The 23556-nt window shown below is 49.5% G+C and overlaps 8 protein-coding genes across 8 annotated transcripts in view; 3 read left to right on the forward strand and 5 right to left on the reverse strand.

Moving 5' to 3' along the window:
• PFICI_10004 (uncharacterized protein) overlaps positions 1-1359 on the forward strand; it is a gene marked incomplete at both ends in the record, with an annotated part of 4809 nt that extends 3450 nt beyond the window's left edge. Inside the window, one exon of the mRNA XM_007838585.1 lies at positions 9-1359. Within this exon, the coding sequence (XP_007836776.1) occupies positions 9-1359 (1351 nt within the window). The remainder of the gene's footprint in view (positions 1-8) is intronic.
• Positions 1360-3788: 2429 nt separating this feature from the next.
• PFICI_10005 (uncharacterized protein) lies at positions 3789-4988 on the reverse strand (the record flags this gene model as incomplete). The annotated part of the gene is made up of 2 exons (XM_007838586.1): positions 3789-4838; positions 4887-4988. The coding sequence occupies 2 exons, from the start codon at positions 4986-4988 to the stop codon at positions 3789-3791; spliced, it is 1152 nt and encodes a 383-aa protein (XP_007836777.1).
• A 1079-nt stretch (positions 4989-6067) lies between these two features.
• On the reverse strand, positions 6068-7368 carry PFICI_10006 (uncharacterized protein; the record flags this gene model as incomplete). Its single annotated transcript, XM_007838587.1, has 3 exons — positions 6068-6787; positions 6846-7223; positions 7279-7368. The coding sequence occupies 3 exons, from the start codon at positions 7366-7368 to the stop codon at positions 6068-6070; spliced, it is 1188 nt and encodes a 395-aa protein (XP_007836778.1).
• Positions 7369-8490: 1122 nt separating this feature from the next.
• Positions 8491-9726, reverse strand: PFICI_10007 (uncharacterized protein; the record flags this gene model as incomplete). Its single annotated transcript, XM_007838588.1, has 1 exon — positions 8491-9726. One exon carries the CDS (start codon positions 9724-9726, stop codon positions 8491-8493), a length of 1236 nt encoding a protein of 411 aa, XP_007836779.1.
• Positions 9727-11228: 1502 nt separating this feature from the next.
• Positions 11229-14804, forward strand: PFICI_10008 (uncharacterized protein; the record flags this gene model as incomplete). Its single annotated transcript, XM_007838589.1, has 7 exons — positions 11229-11337; positions 11416-12782; positions 12840-13104; positions 13169-13209; positions 13637-13718; positions 13772-14090; positions 14144-14804. The coding sequence occupies 7 exons, from the start codon at positions 11229-11231 to the stop codon at positions 14802-14804; spliced, it is 2844 nt and encodes a 947-aa protein (XP_007836780.1).
• A 1751-nt stretch (positions 14805-16555) lies between these two features.
• Positions 16556-17896, forward strand: PFICI_10009 (uncharacterized protein; the record flags this gene model as incomplete). The annotated part of the gene is made up of 1 exon (XM_007838590.1): positions 16556-17896. One exon carries the CDS (start codon positions 16556-16558, stop codon positions 17894-17896), a length of 1341 nt encoding a protein of 446 aa, XP_007836781.1.
• A 799-nt stretch (positions 17897-18695) lies between these two features.
• PFICI_10010 (uncharacterized protein) lies at positions 18696-20903 on the reverse strand (the record flags this gene model as incomplete). Its single annotated transcript, XM_007838591.1, has 1 exon — positions 18696-20903. The coding sequence occupies one exon, from the start codon at positions 20901-20903 to the stop codon at positions 18696-18698; it is 2208 nt and encodes a 735-aa protein (XP_007836782.1).
• A 568-nt stretch (positions 20904-21471) lies between these two features.
• PFICI_10011 (uncharacterized protein) lies at positions 21472-23277 on the reverse strand (the record flags this gene model as incomplete). Its single annotated transcript, XM_007838592.1, has 1 exon — positions 21472-23277. The coding sequence occupies one exon, from the start codon at positions 23275-23277 to the stop codon at positions 21472-21474; it is 1806 nt and encodes a 601-aa protein (XP_007836783.1).
• Between the last annotated feature and the right edge of the window lie 279 nt (positions 23278-23556).

The following is a 23556-nucleotide window of genomic DNA, read 5'->3' on the forward strand; positions in this document are numbered from 1 at the left end:
GTGCGTAGTTCGGCATTAAAAGCTCTACAGCGTCAGCGAGCACTGCCTCAAGCCATGGACGCTAGCATTAAGAAGCTTAAAGACCCAGAATATATTGTGCGTGGTGAGGCGCTCAGAGTTCTGAAAAAGGAAAATCAGTCAGCACTGCCTCAAGCAACCGTTGAGGTAATTGTTGAATGCATGAATGATGATGTATGGTATGTGCGAGAGACTGCGCTCGACGTGCTAGCGGATCAATCAGTATTGTCGAAAGCAATCGTTGATGCAATCGCCAAGAAGCTTGCCGACAAAAACGCTTATGTACGGAGGGCTGCTGTGCGTGCTTTGGGGGCCCAGTCACCATTACCTAAATCAATCCACCAGACTATCTCTGGACTACGCACAGATGAAGATAACAATGTGCGACGGGCGGTCCAAGACGTTCTGAAGCAGCCAGTGTTGCCTCGGGTCCTCATTGATGCTATCATCCAACGGATGGAGGATACAGCAGAAAGTAGCCATCGTGCTATTGAAAGTATTTTAGAAGACCAAACAAATCTACCTAAAATGGCCTTCGACATAATCACTCAACGGATACGAGTCGCAGGTACAGAAATTCGCCAAGCTACTATCAAAGCTCTCTTAAGTCAGCCAGTGTTACCTAAGGCCGTCATCAAAGATATGAACGAACAGCTCAACGGCACAGATCCCGATATACGAAAAACCATATTGAAGGCCTTGATGCCGCGGTCAAAATTGCCTGAAGAAACTGTGGTGGCTACTACGGAGCAGCTTGAAGATCCAGAATTTGCTATACGAGAGGCCGCGTTGCGAGCCTTAAGACATCAGCCAGTATTACCTTACCCAACCGTGGTGGCTATTACGGAGCAGCTTGAAGATCCAGAACTTGCTATATGGGAGGCCGCGCTACAAGCCCTAGAAAATCAGCCAGCATTACCTCACCCAACCATAGAGGCTATCATTAAGAGGGGTGGGGCCGCCGGAGATTACACTCAATGGGAGATTCGTAGAATACTAGAGCGGCAACCACTTTTTTTTGAAGTGGCTACAAATATGTTTGCCACGCGTGTTGGTGCCGACGAGGGTACAAGACAACATCTTGAGTCTACCACGCATTCATTCGATCAAATCCTAAGATTTCTTTGCAAAATTCTTCTTGAGCAAAGTTTTGAAGAGTCGCTAAGCTATTATACTCACAAAGATATCGTTTGGGTCGACAACGGAAGCGGTCAGCTGAAGTTTGACTTCAGCCATAATCCCAATATGGTTCACCAGATACGAAGTGCTATAATAGCTTCTCGGCCTGAAGGATATCCGTCGCATGATCCTGTTTGGAAGAAATCCCACGTGGTCGAATGATCAATGGTAGCGACAAGACCAGCAGCGCGCAAACCTCATCCATGCGACAGACGACAAAAAGTCGCCGACTATGGAGATTCGTCTAGCCAATGCTGACCCTACGCCATCCTAGGATTTGACTGGTCAGAAACCGCCATCATAGCTCATTAGACATCGACTCGGAATCCTAAGTTGTTGATCCGAGTGCAATGCCATGATTAGCGCTTCGAAAAGCGGTATATCTCCGTCCCTTCCCATCTTGAACGCAGCAGAGTGGAGGTCTCACACGGTTGCCGACATTCGCAGACAAGAGGCTGTTGTACATTCAAAACCTAGCACGACGCTACCGCGCAAAGTCAACGTTGCGTGCAGGCAACCTGGTGGCAGCTTGATCACATCGTTGGTCGTGACCAGAAAGGATCCCCTGTCGAGCTTGTCGTGAAGCTGGATGAAAATATCATTTTGAGCGCATTCCTTAGCATATTCGTATGGAATTGAGCACTAGCGGTTGCATTTAGCAAGAGAAGGCTTGCCAGAATCACAGCTTCCAGAGACATTAGAAGTAGACATGTTGCCCCGTATGAATAAGCAGGACTTGCAATTCATATACGCACTGCTTGGTTTGCTTGTTCAAGTAACACAGTGCTTCGTCGATGATATCTGAGCTAGCGTCATTAACCCCGAAAAATTTGGGGCAGTCCCTTTCTACCCATAATGCAGCAAGCTCTACAACGGACAAGAACGGTGAGATGAGTACTTGAATGACCTGAGAAGTGATTCATTTGTCTTGTTGGATGTCTGTTCTGGGGCCTTTTCAGATGACGCTTCTGGAAAATCCATTTCAAGTGCCAAATTTGATGAGTTTCTGAATTGGCATTCAAACAACAGCCACTGCGACAGCTGCCCTTCCAAGCCTTTCCGGAGTTGAGTGAACATCGCAGGCTCGGTTTTCGATGATACCTCATTCAGAACAACGCGTGGTGAGCCGTTGATGGACCCAAAAGATCGCGGGGCTGCTCCTCCATGATTTTATTGATGCAGAAAATTTGAGAAACATTGACAGCATTCAACCGGCCGGCGATAAATCGCCAGAGTATGTCGAAAAGGCGCGTCGTATTTACGGTCTCGAAGGAAGGCAGTCAGCTCTAGTTCCTTGGGGCCTCGGCTGTTGAATGTAAGAGATTGGAGCGTCTGCGATTTCTCCCATTGTTGAACAAAACAACGTGCTGCAAATGTGCCAATAATTGGTAACGTTTGAAGCAGGAATTACGACTTGTTCTGGGGGGAAGCGTTGCGGCGCATGCCTGGCGGTGACGACCTCTTGAGCGCCTGCGTGAAGAGTTTGATCACCACTGAAATGGAAGAGCAAGCACTATGGAGCACTACAGATTGATATGTAGCATGGCGTGTTAAAAAGCACAAGCGGCATCTCTGAGGATCAAGCACGTTGTCATGACTTACCCGACCTACTTGGGCAAGGATGAACGAGACCAAGACTTCGTGCGCTATACTTCCTACATAGTTGGCTGGGTCCAAAGGCTATGGCCCGATGACATCGAGTTTCACACGGCGATGGAGGGCATGGCTCTTGCGCTCTACATCTGCGAACCGTTCCATGACGGTCTTGCCGCGTGCGATTGGCAAGAGCCGTGGCAAGGACTAGCTGAGGTTTGCGAAGGCGGTTATGTGAATCTACTAGTAGTCGTCATGAGAGGCAGCACCTTGAATCTCCAGCTTTGAAGCTGGGGGTTCGACTTAAGGATAAGGACACGATGATTGATTGCCAGTCCAATTTTGATCCGGAGTGGCACTTGGGTAAGTCACGAAAAGCATGTGCTGTGTTGAGCTATGAGACTTGAGACGCAAAGATTTCAACCAATTATTTGCTGGCAGTGGTTTTATTCGTGGTCTGAAAAATGGAAAGACTCCCCATGTGCTTGATATGAAAATGCACCATTGACATTATGCGGGGATGACCCTAGGATACAGAGCGTTTCAGTGACTAGCTACAGCCCAGCTGAGAGTGACAGTGTTTTTCAGTATATCGATCTTTGTGCAGCTGAGAGCAACTGCCAATTGTGACTGGGCTGTCACCTGGGAGAAGAAATGATCCAAAGTCCCATCCTAGACCGCGAGCGCGATGTTTGACTATTGATCCAATGCCTTTTGCCCTCCATGTGTATAAGTGCATAGCGGAATTCAGCGCCATCACGTTTGATTGTCAGCTGTGTTAGGAAGCCAAGTTGAGGCTGGGCCGGATCAGTACTCAGGTCGGTGACGACTGGGGAAAACCCGGTGTTTTATGTTTTTGCATTTTCCATCTACTCATCTTTTTGCCCCAGGGTTATTCGTTACCTTGGATGGTAACGAGAAGAGGTTGATACCGACATTCCATTTTGAACGTTGGTGTCGTGTGTTGTGGGGCTTCTGACAATTGCCTATCTAGGGAACTACTGCCAAGTGTCATCGACCGGGACTGCAGCAGCACACGATGCATCGACAGTGTACTGGCGGTTCGGGTCGCTCTCCCAAGAAACGTTGCCAGATGCGTCGACCTGGATGTACTTGTACTCGAAAGAAGTACCGGCGGCAATGGGGACAGTGACGGACCAGGACGAGCCAGACGAGGTCAGGGCGACGGCGGCCGAAGTGTCCCAGCTGCCCAGTTCCGCGATAGATCCGGCCACCTTGACGGTGATGCCCGAGTCGACAGTTACGGCTTCATTGAAGACGACTGCGCACCCTTCAGACGTGGGAGCGGGAGCCGTAGAGGTGGTGGCAGTCGCGGTCGCGGTAGCAGTGGCAGTGGCAGTAGTCGAGGGCTGGGGATCTGGGTCGCTGCCTCCAGTACCGCCAGTAATGGCAATGTCAGCGCAGCCAAGGTAGATTTGGCCAGTCTGGAAGCTGTTCCACTTCCATGAGAGCAGGGTGTGATCAGAGGTAAAGTCATCCGGGAGCTTGATCTTCTTGGTGACGGTATAGCCGCCGGCCGTAACGGTGCTGCAAGAGTTGAGAGCTGCGGCGTCGACACCAATGCAACCACCGTTTCCAAACTGGTCGCATGTGAACCAGGTGTTGTCCCAGCAGGCTTCTCCCTCTGCGCAGTCGGCACTGTAGTCGCAAGTCTGTCCGTCGACATCGGTACAGGCCAAGACGCCAGACTCGAAGCAGTCCTCTGCAGCCTGCTTGTCGTCGTCGGTTGGCGTGTAGCTCGGGTCCAGGAACTTGTCAACAATGTCCTGGTCCTGGCAGAGGCGGTAGGTAAACATGCCACCGTGGTCGCCATTGGCATCAATACACCAGACGACCTCTACAGTGTCACCTGCGGCATAAGTCTCGACGACCTCGCTGCCCCAGTTGGCTCCTGGAGGGTTGTAGTCGACACTGACTCGGGCATTGTAACCGCACACACCACTTCTGCTGACTGGTGCCGAGTTGAGGTCGGGCCATGATGCAACAGGCTCGAGGATTGTACATTCGGGGCAAGTATCAACACCAGCCTTGGGCTAGATTAGTAAACTTTCAACAATCAGCATGTAATCACTCACTTCATAGTTTAAGCGAACTCGACTTGGGGGCTCCCACAGGTAGCCATGGCCATTGACCAGAGTCACGAAAGTGAGTGTAGCAAGTGTCTTGACAGCAGCCATGGTGTTTTGGTAGGAATGGTGACCTGGTGAGTTCTGATCACGACTGATGCTGATGGAGAAAAGGTCAGATAAATATAGCCTTTCACGCAAAGATGCCTCCGAGGTCTTGTAGTCGAGCTCCTGAGGTTGTCACGAATGATAAATGTCGATCATTTCCTCACTGACGATTTGGGCAGCGCTCCTCGGCCATATTATGGTCGGTTCCCAGCACAGATTGCCCGACATGGCGCCGCTGGGTAACCATGGAGAGACCACGAGGACGTCTTGAATATATTGAGGCATTGAACTGTCCCTGGCTAGAGCCAAACCCGAACCCATGAATACCAAAACAGGAGATACTTAGTCAGACGGAATCTCGATAGGCGACCGACTGGGCCAAGGGGAAGCCGGCGCTTCATCGGCACATCGCCCCCCATCCAGCCCGTGACCCCGGACTCTGGTTCCGGAATAGGAAAGCTCTTTGAGATTTCCCCAAGCTCGGGTTTGTGGGGAAAGCTGGAGGCCGCACTCTGCTTGCCGGGACTTGCCCCAGATTTAGCCCAGATTCGGAGCGCGGCCGCCAATGCGTGAAAAGTGTCTTTGTCAGGCAGGTGAGGTGAGCATGTCGGAGTTGTCGGCGGACTTTTGCCAATGCCAACATATGCTCAAACACTTGGGCTACTGTATTTCTGGACAGAAATTCCATGTGTTTGCATCTGATGCAGCTGGTTTATCATTGACCATGAACTGATAAGGCACTATATTGGGACATGAACCACGTGCCAAGTATTATTCAAAAGGTATCTATCCATTTCATCATGTCAACCACGTATGATTCCGTACCAGACGCAAGCATACGCGCTTACACCTGTACATACTAAAATGCGCTTCTCTCCCATGACCATGCGATACTGTCCAAGAAGGACTATGCGAGTTGTCTAAACGCCAGTGTAACCCCCACATTCAGTGTAACGCACAATGCGCAACCCATTCATTGCTTCTATTAGGATGCGTCGTGTCTAGTTTCTCTCCTGGACAACGTCATCTGGTAACATTCCTATTCCCGAGTCGAACCGTGTATGCGTGGGGCTCTTTAATCCTCAGAATTGGTTCTCTTTGATTCTATCGTGCTTGGACTGGTCGAATTTCCAAAACACGCGATAGTCGTGGCACGGCTCATTCTTTCCTCTAAGGGCAAGCTTTTCGACGGATGCGTCGTCGGCGATGGGCGTAAAGTATCTCTGCTGCCAGGACCGCCCTTCTCGTGCCTCTTCTTTCCGCAGAGCCCGTTGCGCGTTTTCAATCTTGCCCTTTTCGTGGCCAATGGCGAATATGTCGCTGTTGTGAATGGCATCAATGACATGCTGCCAGGCTCGGCCCGTCTCCAAGGGGTGTTGCTGCTCAACTGGAGCAACCTGCAGAGATGTCCTCTTCAACGAGCCAAGATCGACAGTCTCAATGACCTTGCCCTTGGAGTTGGCAATGGTATAGGTCCCATCCCAGCTGCCAGCGGCAGTGTAGAGTGGAGACTTTTCGGCGCCATCGCGGAACAGCGTCGCCTTGAACGAGTGGCTCGCTCCTCGGAGCCAACCCTTGGAGCAGTATTCAATCTTGGTAGTGTAACCTGACGAGCTGTGGATGTAGGAAGTGCCGCCCAACTCTGGTGCAATCTGGAAGGTCATGATGCCTTCTACGTGTACCTTGGGCATGGTAAAGACGTGGTCTTCGTTGTATCTGTCTATTCTAAAGGTGCCGAAGCCTTTTCGCTCTATGTTGATGGTGTGAGAAAAGTACGATCTTGGACCAATGTGTCCTTCAACCTGTGCTCGTGTCAGCAAAGACAAGGTCATGGTCATGGTCATCTCGCTCGATACGTACCGACACCCCATGTTCCTCATTCCATATCCGATAGGCCGTCTGGGGAGGATGATGCGATACTTGTTCGGAGATCAACTCGGTCGTACCAGAATCATCAACCCATCTGCCAAGGAAGATCTCTCCCAGAAAGGGGTTCAGAGGCTTGAGCTTTTTGCGTGTGCCGTCTTCATTACGGGTGGCCATTTGTCGCCTTAGACCACTCAAGAACCATTGCATGACAAGCAGCGCCCTCTTTTCGGCATTCTGTTCCTGGGCGGGAGCCACTAATAGGGCCGGATGGTCATTGAAGTATTGACTAAATTGGCAAATGCTGTCTGGGGACAATAGAAATGGTGGTGCCGATAGAGAAGCGAGATCGCCCTTGAATGTGGCAACAGACTGCGCGATATCGTGTAAGCCTTTTGATTATTCGTGGAAAAGTGACTCATTGTACCTTCATGAATTGAAACCATCCTGATTTGTGTTGTTGGTCGGTCCTTTGCTTGACATCGTCGCATGCCACGGGGGTTGGTGGTAAAGACATTGCTGCCGGTATCAAGTATAGATAACAACCCTCACTCACTGTTCCGCAAGTACCCTTATTCTAGTTGCTGCCGGGAATGAATAGAATTATTACCTGCTTGGACTACTAATTAAAGTCCAAGTCACTCAGTTGAAATCTAGACAGAGTAAACAGAAACAAGAAGGAAACGCATGGGACATTTTGAAATGAAAAGAAGACGGCACAAATATGGCAAGGCAAGGTACCTGTCGCTCCCGTAATCCGACGCAAGTCAAGCTTCAGCCATGATGCGACGAACAACTCACGGGCGTGTGGTTGGCTGGGCCCGCTGATAGTACCGGGGGGCTCAGCGGTAGATCAGACGCCGCTCGTCTGCTAGAGATGAGCTTATCGTGCAATGGGTCCCATCATCCGCGACTAATAAAAGCACATGGAGTATGCAGAAGCAAGCTTGCATGTCTGCTAGCCTCAAGTCTCATACAGGGCTTGCATCATATTTCTACAAATGGCATGTGAGACCTGGGGGATCTCGTAAGGGGTCCCAACGACTCCTGGTGTTTCAACTTTTAGGGAACCCTTGGCGGGGCGCTTCGGTCGCAAAACCACGTGCGTTCATGGTTGATGCGAAAAGACATGAGGATGATAAAACTCTACAACCACCGACTAAACTTGCAATGTCATTTTCTCGTTTCTTTTTCATTTCTTCATTTGCGTCAATGAGCGATACTTTTGCAGTAGAGGATAATGGGTATCATACATTGTGATAATCTCTGCTCGACATCACGGGGACAGTGGCCAAGCTGTACTGCTTTTCGGAATGCTGGTTTCCGTGCTTAGCGGCCGGCACTGCCACTAACACGACCTGATTATTAGCGGCCTATTCCGTGCCCAAGCCAGCGCACCTCGACTTTTAACCCAAAATAGACAATGAGATTGTCGCCAACTTTTATTGATTTATCTACAGAGGGAATAATTCTTCAAATGCGCAGTGATTGAGCAACCGTGGACATTGTTTACGTTTTTTTCATTTTCACTTCTATTGCAAATTTACCGAGTACCGATCAAGTCCAATAATCCACCGTGTCTCGGCATACCTCATCGTGACCACGACTCGTACCTTGGACCTTGGTCTTCCACCCCCAATCATGCTTTCGCCATAGCGTAGAGCTCATCAAGGAATGACGATGCTCGACGCGTACCTACAGTGCCCCAGGACACTTCCACTCGCTCCTTGACCAGCGTAACTGCAGTGCTGGGCGCAGACGCACCCTTATAACCCTGCGGAGTCCAGATGGTCAGACCCGGTGCAAGGACGCAATGCTTGACCAGTTTTGTCTTGATGGTTTCCACCATTGCCTTGCTTATGTCTACAGGCTTGTTATCCACGTTGCGCAGTTGCAGACCCGCCGCGTGGTCAAAGAAGCTGGGGGCGGTGGTATCCCATTGACGGACATAGCCTGGCTTGCCCTCATTCTCCTCCCCGTCAATGAACTCCGTGTAATCTGTGTTCATGCCCGTAGGTGCTGTACAGGATATGCGTCCCTGCAAGTCCAGAGCCGGCGCAATGACGGTTTGTTGGAGACTTCGGCTCGCATCATCCAAGCGTGTAGGATCAATAAAGACTGTTAGAGGCAGCAGTACCTCTTTCGCAACTGCGGCAACTCTGTCCTCGGCCGCTTTCACATACTTGGGATGCATTTTCATACCGTGTAGTGCGTTGGCGTACCACATCCTGCATTCATATTCGGTCATTTTTGGCTTGGAGTTCTCCTCGAGGGACGTCAAGACTGCCTTGATCTTATCTTCGGTCACGGTATTGACGCCTCCCAGGGCAGAGTCAAAGATCCTGGAATGAACCATTCGGATGAGGAGACCCTGGAGGGCAGTCTCTTCCTTTTCGTGGAATCTCGAGTGAATGCGATACTCGGGATACTGGTCGCACAGCTCTTTGAAGGCGCGCACGCTGGCCTCGTAGGCGGGATCACGGGCTCGGTCGGAAATCGGAGTTGCGTCATCAGCAATATCATCGGTCCAGACAAAATCAAACACCCACGCCATGGCGTCTTCAATCACTTCGGTAAAGCCCTTGCCTGCTTCTCCTGACAGACACTCGTTTCTCTCATCTGGCACGACGGTTGTCCCATGGGCAATGAGTGCAGTTTGCGCCTCTTCGAGTCGCTTCTGAAGTTGCTCAATGTCTTTGCGCATTTTTCTATTCTCCTTTGTCGCGTCGCCCGAGGTTCCCGTTTTGGATGACGAGGATGAAGTAGGGTCTTGAAGTTCTGAAAGTGTATGAATCTCGTCCATTCTCTGACGCAAATCTCCATTCTCCTTTGCGGCGGCATCCCGCTCAAGTTGCATCTTGGAAACGGACGACATGTTTGCTAAAGGTGTTGTGGTGGTAGATGATGTTTTTGCTGGTTTAGTATCTTTGTGATTTTGTAACTCAACTTGTAGGTCTTGTTTTTGCTTGAGAAGATCTAATATTTGCGTCTTGAGGAATTCGATCTTCTTATATTCCTCGCTGGCCAAATGCACCGTTAAGCTAACATTCACATCTTCTTTGAGCCCTTCGCTTGGCGACTCTTGCTCAGCAGGTGTCTGTTGTTCTTGTTCACGACTTTGAATAGATTCCGACGCTTGACTTTGTTGCCTCTTCCTAGTACGATGGCCATTTTTGCTAAGCTGTTGTTAGTTCATAAAAGCATTGTTATCAATTCATTACCAACCTTTGTGATCGGTTCTGAAGGAGTTTGGCGCTTTGTTTTTCGGAATCCATTGTATGGTTTGTTTTTATACTTCCTGAACATGGAGACGCTTTGTCATGAATACCGTCACAATCATGGCAGAATATTGCAAACGTTGGACTGTGAAAAATGAAAGGGTATGCAAGTATAGGCTTTAGAGATGACGAACCCGTTTTACTGGATATACTTCCAGTTCTCTGTGAAGAAACATCGTTGATGCTCGATCCACCATTTGATGATTTTCTTCCAGAATGAATCCTTTGTAGGACATGACGAAACTGCATGATGATAGTATCGTATGTTGAAATTTTTCGAAAGCAGCTCGAGTATAATGATTTACCGAATACTATACTGGCGGGAATTCTGTGTAATTATAAATTCTCCACGGTCAACATACCGACTGCCATTAACGATGGATAGATTAGCGTTCAAGCTTTGCAACTTCCAGCTTGTTCTCCATATCGGCGTTCCCGAGTTTGGATTCATGTGGCTTCAGCAGTGTCAACCATGTTAGCGCGGCCATCTACCCGGGGGTTCACATAATCACAACTTCTCACTATCCATCCCCAACTAGAATAAAGAGCTAGCAATGCCCAAGCTTCAACTATAGGCACGTGTTTCAAAACCACCAGAAAAGAAACATTGTGTAAAAGTTTGGAATCCCTGTGGGAACATTCATTGAGCCAGCGTGGCACCTAGTCTCATATAAAACACAAACACTCCCTGCCGAAATTCATGGTCTTTGTCAACATGTACATGGTCTCAAACCAATCGCTTCATAATGTGTGAATCTTTGTTCTCGTGTTTCGAGTCAACCAGCTGCAAAGCGGCAGTTTGATCCAACGCAAAGTAGGAAATTACAGATTGCCTGTAGATTCCAGTGTCAACCAACCTTGGTCATACTAAACACATGATCATCATGGGCTATACACCTCTAACACTGGTGTCTTGACTCTTTGACCCTTGTAGATTATGACGGAGCAGACTGACAGGACAGAGGCTGTAACCAAAAATGAAATGTACAAATAGATGATAGGCGCATCTCTATTGACTTTACCCAAATATATCCACAAGCACAACATCAACGATAGCGATAACTTGACAGTTCTCACTTCGGATCCTAAAATCAGCAAAATGTTCAATACAATTTCAAAAGTGACTGCTGCAAGAAAGGCAGCTGCGGCAAACGCGATGGCCACAAATGCAACTCCAGAGCCAACACTGGTCATTGCGATTGACTTTGGTATGTCCAAATAAGGAATAAAGTTTTATAGATAAGGATCCATTCTATAAACTCACTGTCACTGATACCCGTTCTCAGGTACTACTTCCACTGGAGTTGCGTGGGCAGATACTTCGCGACATGATCGCAGGTTTACCATTACCGAGTGGCCAAGCCTCGGCGATAAAATCTTTACTTACCACAAGGTGCCAACCAAGGTCCGCCTACTACCCGACGGCTCGCATCAATGGGGACTTTTGATTACAAATGATGCTCACCCCGACGAAGTGCTCGAGTGGTTCAAGCTCGGATTGGACCCTGACCATATTCCCGGCGACAACCAGAGTCTCAAGGCCAAGCTGCAGAGCTTCAACATTGACGACTTGGCTACACGCTACTTGGACAGCCTTGGAGAGACGATTTTGCCAATGATTGAGGAGAGACTTGGGCGTGCTGTATTTGCGGCGTTGCCTGTTCATTTCGTGCTCACGGTCCCCGCCATCTGGACGGACCGAGCCAAGCAGAGGACCCTCCAGATCTTTGAGGCCACAAAGAGCTTTGGCGATGACGAAGCTCAGCGCAGCTTGGAAGGCCGGAGCAAGCGCACTGTGACGCTTTTATCAGAGCCTGAAGCCGCTGCCATGTTTGCCTTGGATGATTTGGTTCAAAGCGGCCTCAAAGTCGGTCAGACCATTGTCGTCGTGGACGCTGGAGGTGGTACGGTTGACCTGGTCAGCTACAGAGTCAACGCCTTGACGCCGCACTTTGAAGTCAGCGAGGCAGCTGCGGGCTCTGGTGGCATGTGCGGATCCGCCTATCTTGATCAGCGGTTTGGTCAGCTTTTGCGAAAACGGGTTGGCGGACTAGACGAGTTCAACGAAGAAATCTTTGACAAGGCCATGGATATATTCTCGCAGAGAATAAAGCGACAGTTCACAATGGCCTCTCTGCCAAATGGAAATTTTAGCGTTCCAGTGGAAGGCCTCCCGGATAACCGAGACGCCGGTATCAGGCGTGGGCGTATGACTATCAGGGCCACAGACATGCACGTTATTTTTGAAGAGGTAGTCTTGAAGGTGATCCAATTGATCAATGAACAGATTGCCGCAACTGGAGGCACGGTCGACAAGATTCTGCTCGTCGGAGGATTTGGAACCTCTGTATATCTCCGAGAGAGAATCCAACAGGCCATGGATACAAGGGTCGGCAGCAAGGTGGACATTGTTTCGCCCAACTCTGCTCAGCTGGCTGTTGTCAATGGTGCTCTGTTGAAGGGTATGGAACTTACTGACCCAGTCCAGCTAACCAGAGTCAAGGTCAAGGATCGCGTCGCCCGTAAACATTACGGCATGGAGACGTCTGTGCGCTTTAATCCAGTGGCTCATCACTCGATTGCAGAGCACAAGTACTATGATGGCATGGATGGTCATGATAGTGTCGCTGTCATGGACTGGTTCATCAGAAAGGTAGTTACATGGTAAGACGCCTGGTGTTGGAGTTTTCACTAACAAAGCATGTCGCAGGGTGAGCGCATCACGGAGGCTGTTCCTTGGCGGAAAAACTTTCTCCAAGTCTCAAGAGTTTCCGGGGGTCGTCCTGAATCAATCAAACTCGAAGTGTATTCAGACGAGACCTCTCAAATAGCACCGCTGAGGAAAAATGGCAGTGTAAAATCACTCTGCCTTGTAGAGGCGAACTTGAGTGCTATTCCGGATGCCGATCTGCCTATTCGCCGAGGTATTGATGGTCATGATTATTATGACATTGATTGCGATATTGAGGCAGCATGTTAGTTCCCAGTTCCATTGACCGCGAGAAACAAGATTCTAGTGGCATACTGACCTTACCACAGATGGATCTGCCATGACGAGCTACACTCTGATCTATAGAGGTGTACGTTACAAGACCGTGACCGCAGAATATGTAGGATAGGTGGCTCACTCTGTCCAGATGATTGATGGGTGAAAGTGGGTTAGGTTGTAATTATGCATGGAAATTCATAATTAGATTGATATTTCATCTCCATCTCAAAGTATTCCACTGGAATCTTTGTCCTTCTGACTCGTGACATTGAGGCAGCAACAACACTGAGCATTACCAGGGCATTCATACACGCTGAACAATGGATTCTTTATTACCTCAAACACCACGATGGAATCAACAAGAACTTGAACGGCCAAGATTGATTGATGGTGGCTTGGGTCTTGACAATTAAACACCGACGAAGAGAGTACATAAACATCTGTCAACACATATTTATTTGATTTCGTCCCAAGATGTACACTCAACAGCTTGATTGCAAACACTGAAACATTAAAAGGTCATCATTTACTTCGTCCGACGATCGCGCAACTACAGATATCGCAGCACCCGATTCATAGCACAATGCAAGGACAAACAGGGTACGAGATCTCGCTTCATCAACAGCCGTGGTTGCAAAGGAATTAATCCGCAGACAGATCTCACAGCCAATATCAGGCAGGCGTCCGGACTCATTCTCACTTTCTTGATTGGCTTGAATCTGGCGAGCCGCTGACTACACCTCCTAGGGAGTGCAATTCTTGCCTCGAGGATAAACCTCTGACTGACTTTCCCATTCGTGGCGTCACGTCAAATTGCAAGCATGCGCTCACTACCTGCATCGAGTGTATTAGGACGTCGATCCAAACGCAATTGGGATCCAAGCAATGGCAGGACGTTTCATGCCCCGAGTGCCCTAAACGAGTGGGCATTGACGACATAGCACTGTACACGGACGCAGACACGACCGCTCGGTAGGCCAATCATTCATGAATCATGTGCCAGCCAAGACTAACAGGTCACGTAGGTACGCAGAGTACTTTCTCAATAGGACTCTGGGTGAGTCCAAGCAATTCGTATGGTGTCCCTTGCCAGGTTGCTCCTCTGGGCAAACGCATCACGCAGGAGCCAAGCAACCCATCGTCTTATGTGAATCATGCCAGCGCCAGTGGTGTTTCAACCATCAAGATGCGTGGCATGTCGACTATTCCTGCGAGGACTATGATACTTTTCTAGCCGACCGGACCTTTCAGACTCGTGCGCAGCAACAAATACAGCTCGAAGATGCCGAAGATGAGGCGGCACGCCAGCTCCAGAGGGCCATTGAGGACGCTGGTCAATTATTCAATCAGGTTCTTCTCAATGAGGAGGAAGCCGCTCAAGAACGGGCCAGACTTGAGCAGGCTAGGCGAGAACAGGAGCTGCGTGAAGCCCAAGAACGTGCGAGGCGCGAGGAGGAACGAAGGAGGGTCGAGGAGGCCGAGCGGGAGAGAGCGCGTAATCGCCAGGCCGAGTCTACAGCGAGTGAGAGGTTTGCTAACAAGACAACGAAGCCATGTCCAAGCTGTGGCGTCAGAATATTCAAGGATGGCGGTTGTGATCATATGCATTGCTCTCGCTGTGACACGGACTACTTTTGGGAAAGTGGTATCATATGGGAGGATGAGGATGAGGATGAGCATTGGTAGAATAGCTATATGAGGCGATTGTCCGTCATGGTGAAAAATTGCAAGCTGCGGTAGTCTGAGCGGATGCGAGTGATTCGCTTGCCAAGAGAAGTGAGTCGTTGTTCAACATAAATTGGCTCGCTTCCTTGGTATTTAGTATATTCCTATCAACAAGAAAGAATTCGTCAAAGCGGGCATATACAGACCTTTACTCGGTTATAGTATAGCTGGTATTCAAGCAAAGCACGAATAAAATGTTGATGGAAATCATGAAATATTGCAACACATTCTCACAAGTACCAAAGCTGGTCCCTCCTTGTGATCGCCATCCCCTCGAGTCGAGACCAGACCTCGGCCGCGGTGCAAGAAGAAATTGATCGTCGATCGATTGAGATCTCTCTCTTTCACGGACTTTTTCCACGGGATTTCTGCTAGTCGGACAGTCGGGGCGCCGCACGAACAAATATTGGCCCCGTCGCCCCTTATTTGAAGTAAAGTTTTAGTGGAGATCGGACGGGTCTTTCGGCGACGGCGTTCTTAGCTGCGAGTTTTCTTCACTGTCTTGTCTCGAACAAGGCAAGCTCCAACGTCTGGCGCGGCTTTATCATCGTGGGATTCCCTGACAGAGCCGCATCCGCCCGGAATTTCCGAACACTTGAATTTGTGCTAAAGCGAGGGAGGCTGCAGTTCAAAGTCGGAATAAATCACGCTTGATAAAGGCGGACAGATTCTACAGATTGATTGACCAGCGCCGAGAAGATGGCGTCATTTCCAAGCACGTCAAAGAAAAGAAACCTCGGTCGTATGAAGAGATGAGAGAAACGAGCCAAAAGTCAGCACTTGAATCGCCCCAAGGCCAGGTCGATAGCGTAAGAGTCCTGCTCAATTGAACGGTAAAGTTGACTGGAAACTGGCTGCCTTTGAGGAGCTCTGCAATACACACTCACCGTTCATGAATCATGAATGACGAATCTGTCATTTCAAATGATTACCCATCTTCCGAAAGCCGATTAGTTCTCGAGCTGAAACGGGTCAAACTTTTACATGAGATGGTGTAATATTGTTCTGGAAATCCCGTATCCAAGGACTTGGGCGTCGGAACCCTCCGCTGTCGGCTGGGCTTTAAACTTTGATTTTACCCACTTCAACCATCAGCAGCTTTCCGTATTCATCCTAGCCAGGCACACAGAGCCCTCTTCCTTGGCATATTGAAAGCTGAGGTCTGGATTAGCATCCGACGATCCCAGAATGCGATATAAACAGCGGATTCCCGTTTTGATCCAGTTTTCCTGACTGAGAGCCCACTCGAAATCAACCGAGTATGATTCCAATGTTCCGTTGAGTAGGATGATATAATTGTGTGCTGCTTGTTTCAAAATAATTGAGCGCCTAGGATTCAATCTCGTCTTGCCATGATGGGAGACTGCAAACCAAGCAAAACCGTTGCTGATCCGCAATCGCCGAATTCAAAATGCCATGATTCAGGCCATTGTTAGTAGTCTCCGGCACTATCGAAGAGCTAGTTGACGGATCTACTAACATTCAGCGCCCAATCCAGCCAGCTTACATTGAGATCCGGTGGCTTGGTTTGTTGATCATGCACCATTCTTGTCGATGGAACATCTTATATAGCATTCGCCTCCCGCCGTGTTTCCCGATGGCCTGTTCCGTACAGTTCAGCTCAGTCTTTGTTGCCTGACCGTCGTTACGTTTTATACCAATTCGTGGTAGTTACACTCGCTCTCCCTCGGGAACCATACAATCCTTTCAACATGCATTTGTCAACCATTTGCAGTGCACTCTTTATTGGTGCAGCTGCTGCTGTGCCATCTTCGTCGCTCAAGCTCCCAGTCCGCCCCCTGAGACTCAGAGATGACAACCGGACCGAGAATGCCGGCCCTACCCTCGACTACCAGGACATGAACCCCTTCAACGTCACCTCTGGAGTTGTCAACAATGGAACCAAGCTTTCTCACAAGATCTGCTGGTCTCAGGGTGTCCTGACTGATGACATGTTTGTCAACTGGACTCACTTCAAGGCCAACGGTGCCAACTTGGGAGGCTGGCTCGAAAAGGAAAAGACTCACGATCCCATCTGGTGGGCATCTTTCGGTGGTGCCGCCTCCGAGGCGTCGGATGAGTGGACTCTGTGCGGTGAACTCGGCGATGAGTGTGGTCCGGCCCTCGAGGCACGATATGCCGACTTCCTCAACACCTCGACCATTGATCAGCTTGCCAGTGTCGGTGTCAACACCCTGCGTATCCCTACTACCTACCAGGCCTGGGTCAACGTCCCTGGATCTCAGCTCTACCACGGCAACCAGATCTCCTACCTCCGCGAGATTACCCAGTACGCCATTGAGACGTACAGCATGCACATCATCATCGGTCTTCACTCCCTGCCCGGTGGTGTCAACAACCTGGACATTGGCGAGGGTCTGATGCGTGACGGCTGGTTCTACAACGAGACCAACCTGGACTACAGCCTGCAGGCGATTGACAAGATTCTCGAGTTTGCCCAACAGAGCGGCGCCCTCAACGCCTTTACCATTGCCCCCATCAACGAGGCCAGCGACGACCTCTCATCCTTTGGTACCGCTGCCGGTCTCTCGGACAATGCCACCAGCTGGATCCTCAAGTACATGGATGGTGTCTTTGAGCGTGTCGAGGCCGTCGACAAGCGCATTCCCGTCATGCTTCAGGACTGCTTCAAGGGTGCCTCCTTCTGGGCCCCGCTCTTCGATACCTCCAAGAACCTCGTCTTTGACTCTCACGTCTACTACTTTGCCGCTGCTGGAACTTATTCCGCATGGGTCAACCCCGCAGTGTGCGGACAGGCCGAGTACATTGCCGAGGAGACAACCTTCCCCGTCTTCATTGGCGAGTGGGCGCTGCAGGTCATGTACAACAACACCCTCGATGGCCGCAAGTCCATCTTTGATACCCAGCGCTACGCCTGGCAAAAGTATGTCTCTGGAGGTTCTTTCTGGACCGCCGTCTCGTACGCAACCACAGAGGTCGACGGTGAGGGCACTCAGAGGGATTACTGGAGCTACATTGATCTCATCAACGCCGGTGTGATTACCAGTGCTACCAACAGCAGCTACTGCTAAGGAATTACTGGAGCGTAGTCTTCGAGTTGTTCCTAGAATAGATCAGTGGGAATTGGGAATCAATGACAGCCTTTGGCCACACACTAGCTCTCACAGCAAACAAGCCTCTAAACGATTTACGAATATCTATATTTAATCAATAATATATAAACTCCACCCATTATCCGGTGTTTCACTTCAAGTTATTCCCATTCACTGATGCTGCAGTCAAATCTTTGCACTGATTAATCCAACATGATTTGTTGCATTTGGCTTACCGTCATGGTAGACACATGACCATGGTTCTGACTAGTCAGCCACCAACCTGACCATCCGCAATGACAGGTGAATATCACCAGAACTTTCCAACGCACTGCATCTTATAGGAGCCCTCCTGCCTTTTTATCGGCATACTTGATACTTACGTGATCAATTTACAAGGGTTTGCCGTATATGGTCCTACTTTCTTTCTTTTCCTTTTCTTCTTCTTTTTTTTTCTGAAAAAAAAAAAAGCAGAAATCTTTGAATAAAAGGGAGGAAGCAGAGACGGAAATTGTAAAGAAGTAGGGTTATATATGGGTACTTTTACTGGTCCAATCTACAAAGGTAGAGTCTGTCAGCAGGGAAAATGTTGATTATTTGATCTCACCCGAGCCACAGTGAAGAAGATGTGCTCGAAGAAGCGTCTGAGAGATGTCCGAGTCTGTCCCGAAGTATGAAAGAAAGGTGCTTCGCTGCTATCTAATATACCTGAGCAGGTCATCTGCGATGAATACTGACCCCGCTGGTGCAAGAACTGGGTGCATGGTAGTTTGTATTCTCATTCAATCCTCATTACCTCTGAACCCTTGCACGCCGACTCCATGAAGAGATCATAATCATGAACACGAACTCGGATTAACCCTGTCCTCACCCAATTATTAGTAGAGTCATTCTTCCTAAGAATCAACAAATGGAGTCCCTCGTATCCAAATGCCAACATGGCACAACGCCACTGGTCAATCCTTGCGGCCTTCATGTTTTCCGAGAAAGAAATGTCTGAGATGGCGCCTTCCGAAAGATTCGGTATGGCTTCATTGCCGCCCAGTCTCCAAACTTTCATATTCAACCTGCCCTTCGGGTTGTAGGTCAACGAGGATAGTGGAACAACCAGAGTTGTCAACTTCAAAATCCTATATGGGCTGTGCTCATGGTGTATATCTTCACCGAAGGACGACAAAGATCTGATCTCTCCTGTAGAAGGGTTCTCCAGTTCAAGGCGGCAGGTCCTGCTTTCGAGCTCAAATTTATGTGTAGCATCGTATGATCTGAACCTTACTTCACCACACCAGCCAGCCCAACTCCACGAGGGAAAACCAGGCCGCCGTCGAGTAGCATTCCCTGGTTCCCAGCAGTCGGCCGCATGGGCCCAAATCAATGAGCGGGCAAAATACGAAAACTTTTCATTATCCGTCCCGCCAGTTGGGTAGGGTAGACCCCAAATAGCCGAAATCGCCTGCTGCTTTCTCTTGGCAAAGCGGCGCACGACTCCAGAAAAGGCCGTGTACGAGTCGGAATCATATCGCAGTTTTCGCGCAGTGTACTGCTCTATCAAGCTGATATACCACCTGTAGAGTTTGGGAAGGTGCATGGAGTCGACGCCGAAGAAACCATATACATCGGCGTGTTTTCTGTCAAATACGCCCCCACGATAGCAGTTATCCATGTGCACCTTGCTAACGGCGTGTAGGCGATCAAGGGGATTGGAGGTGCTCTCGTAGCAGCTCATGGCGTTGCACTCAAAGTAGACCTGATCTTCGAGGAATACTAGTCGTCGTCGACTCAGTACTGCTTCTTGAAAGGTCCATCCCCGGGTTGACCACACGGATTGCCGAATCGCATGGTGCGGGTCTGTGGCTGTCCATACTATACTGAGATCATTGCCGATTGAAACCTTCTCTGGCCAGGGCGCATGCTCGCTTGTCACACGCGGAAGGCCGTGAGTTTCATCCTCACCGGCAGCGGCAATGATGGTCAATTGTGCATGCTCATAGATGACGTCCATTTGTTGTATTTGTTGATGTTTTTCAATTGCATTTTCTTGGTCAATGCACAATTTGTCAATCCACAGATAGCCATATCCAAGAGATTTTGTGGCGCTGATTGCATCAGAAATAACTTTTGGAGACTTTGGCAGCAGTACCCGTATACCATTGTCATCGCGCACGACATAATCCCCGACAGGGTTGGATTGACCCCAGACGTAGCTGAGCGCAACGTAGCGGCTCTCAACCGTGGCTTCTTCCATGGTCAGGGTATCACAGTTGAGCAGCTTGATCTTGCAAGCCTCGGATTTGGGAGCCAGGCAGAGTGTTGTGTGGTTGCAATCACAGTATTCCATCCATGACAAAACTGCACCGGGATCGAATTTCGTTGCGGGTTGACAAGCCAAGAAGAGACTCCCTGGCACATCCTGCTGAAGTATGGGGCATTCTTGAGTGCTAATATGTCGTTTAAAATCTCCTAATCCTCCAGCACAAGCCGTCGGGACGATTAGTGGAACCAAAGATTGGATTCCTTGCCGTTCTAAGCCGTGGTTGACCAAGTCTATCGTTTCCACAAGTATGTATGCTCGTAACTCGTCACCTCTGTCGATATGAGAGCATGATGTGTACTGGCAACGCTCATATGTGAGACGAGATCGATATAGCATGGCGCACAGCAAGCAATCGGCGTCTTGTGGAGGGGCCCGAAAACGTTGTCCAACATTAGCAATTGGAATGCCACCAGTGGCGATGGAAATGCTACTAATGGCGATGGAAACGCCTCTATCCTCAAGGAATTTGGGATCCCTTGCAAAAGCAGCTTGAAAGTCAAACTGGGAGCAGTCATGACATAGGCGGTGATTTGCATTTGCTGGCTTTGCGGCAGAGTGCTGGGGCGGGCTGTTCTTGGTCTCCAATATTTTCGGAACCTGGCGGAGCTGCAAATCATCTTCAAAAGGCGCTAGACGAAAGTCGCCGCTGCGCTTTTCAGGCATCGTGTGCATTTTTGTCGGTTCAATGAAGATGGAGTGGTATGTTGAAAGGGTGATACCATCATTCTGAGAATCGGAAAGACAATTTTATTTTGCACTGGATGATAAGGGCTGACGAGTGGCTGTGCATGTGTTGTCATGACATCTCCGCAATACTTGTCTGTATGAATTGGCGGCCGTCAGTCTCCGCACCGTCGCCCGGTGATTGGTGATGGAAGGCGTATGTTTATGATACTGCACGGCTAAAGCTAGGCACATTTTCAAAACTTGTTGATTGTTAGTATGTAAGCAATAAAGCAGCTGCGATAAGTTCGATTTCAATGGTGCAAATTAAGCCGACCGTGTAAATGTTTTTTACATTTAGCATGTTGGAAATCTAAAGTGATGTTGCATGGCCGTTTGCCGCCCACTGAGCTAATATGGGTCAGTGCCAGCTGGGCCTGACATATGGTGAGGCGCCTACTACTAACTTTACTGTCTTGGACGCAACCCAGCCTCTGCACCAAATCACCTTGAAGTAAGAGAGCCGATTCCAAAAGGCATCCAGAGTGTTCGAGCTAAAATGATTATAGGATTCTTATTATACGTAGCGGATATCTGGTCGTGGAGGCGGGTCCATTCCGTAGCCTAGAAAGTAATCAACATGATGAGACTGCGGATAACCTTTGACAGTCATGTCATTACGATAGGCAGGATTGTGTGCCAAGGTATATAGACGAATGTCGCTTGGAATATCCGTGGTAAAAATGATCAGCTCGTCGTAATCTTCATTCGTCACGATGACCTCCTCCCGCCAGTCGCCAAGGATATCGCCAATGAATCCAGGATTGGCACCATTCGTGTTGATGGCCCCATAGGCCCATATACGCTCCAATCGTGGTAGGCTTGTAGATGGGCCTGGATTCTCCCAATCCCACTTTTCAATGGCTCCCGTGTTGTAAAGTTCCATGAGTTCGTCGCCATCCCACCAAAGTCCAAGATGCGGCCAAGGGCTATAGTCGGTGTTGGATTCAGTGAGCTGATTTGATTTGGCATTGTAAACGCCGGAGAAGGACCAGACCTCCATACCGCGATAGTTGGGATCAATGTCGCCGGCCATGCCACGACCAACGTCAGAGATCTCGGTGCCAAAGTGCTGCCACAGCATTCGTCCTTGCCGGGCATCGTAGTAATACTCTTGGAGGAATGATGGATTGTCCTGTTGGACACCGTAGCCTTGCAACCCCTTTCGATCGGGATCCATTTTCGCAACATGCCAGCGGTCACCATGGACGATGCCACTCGGGCCTAGGGCATACCGCAGGCTTCCGTTTCCCTCGAGACAAAACCCAAGCTCCAGCACCTCGTCCACACCGTCTCCATCCACATCTATGATTCTGGTATTGTGCCCATCAGGTGTGTCTGCCTCACTGTCACGAAGCCACTTCCAAACCAGTTTGACCGAGCTTCCATCAAATGTCCAAGCAGTCTCCATGAGATTGAAAGTCTTGTCTTCTTGTCGGTTCTTCATGTAAGAAACCAGGTGTGGCGTTTCGCCGTCCAGGTACCCAACCCCAAACCGCGCCCCCATAGGACCGTCGTCAATAAAGTCCGTGGGGATTTGAGCACTTGCGCGTAACGCTCCAGTCATGCCGTCGAGGATGGCTATGAATTGAAAATCGTCGTTGGAATTCTCAAAGGTTGTGCCATCGCCAAATACAACGCCATTTGAAATTCGTACTGCTACTTCGGCCTTTCCGTCGCTGTCAAAGTCATAGACAGTAACGCCATCCCAATGGCCCACGTCGATTGCCGAGGAGCCAGGTGAAATATTATCCTGATTCTCGCTGTTAGGGCCCATGTTGACAACCCAAAGCCGTCTGCCACTACTGCTGTATCCTTCAAGTGTCTGCGGAGAGGTCTGACGGTCCACCACGAAATCATACTCTCCGTCGCCATTCAAATCTCCAACCCAGACGAATTTTATCGGACCACCGGAGTGAATGGGGATTCGCACAACAGGTTCTTCAGCGTGGTCTGCCGTCAAAGTGAAGGAACCACTAGCTGCATGCTCCGTACCATCAAAGACGGGTCGTACAAAATATCGATTGGCCTTGGCGAGATCGGCAGAAGAATCAACGTAATTAGTACCGGCAGCGAGAACTTCAGTGTTCAGCTTGGTAGCAGCGGTGCCGTCTGTAGAGCGATAGATGTTAAAGGCAATATCGTCAGGATCAAGGCCCAGCAAGCGCCAGGATACCAAGACTTCAGTATTACTCGATCGGACTGCCACTACTCCTCTACCCAAACTTTCCATTGGTCGTGTGCTACTCGTCAAGAGTGGAAACAGGAAGACGACTACCGCCATGATGGCGGTTGTCCCAAGGAAATGCGTGAACAACTTCATGTTGAATTTTGTTGAACATTCAGATATGAGGCAAGTCTGTTTGGCTCTGACAGATACCTAGCTTAGTATGAAATGGAACAGACTTTAGTATTTCAATTTCCCTTTCTACCAGGCAGCCTGCTTCACAGGTACACTGCTCTGTCGCAACCATGTGGCCGGTCCTCGGTCCAAGTCAATGCGGCAATGTGTTGCAGCCACCCTCCATTCCCTCTCCTTCCAGCCCGGAGCGCCATAGAATAGTCCTTGTCTACAAATTTCCCCAAATTGACCGATACCATT

This window comes from Pestalotiopsis fici (assembly GCF_000516985.1).
Source record: "Pestalotiopsis fici W106-1 unplaced genomic scaffold PFICI_Scf_7, whole genome shotgun sequence".
In the NCBI taxonomy this organism is placed as follows: domain Eukaryota; kingdom Fungi; phylum Ascomycota; class Sordariomycetes; order Amphisphaeriales; family Sporocadaceae; genus Pestalotiopsis; species Pestalotiopsis fici.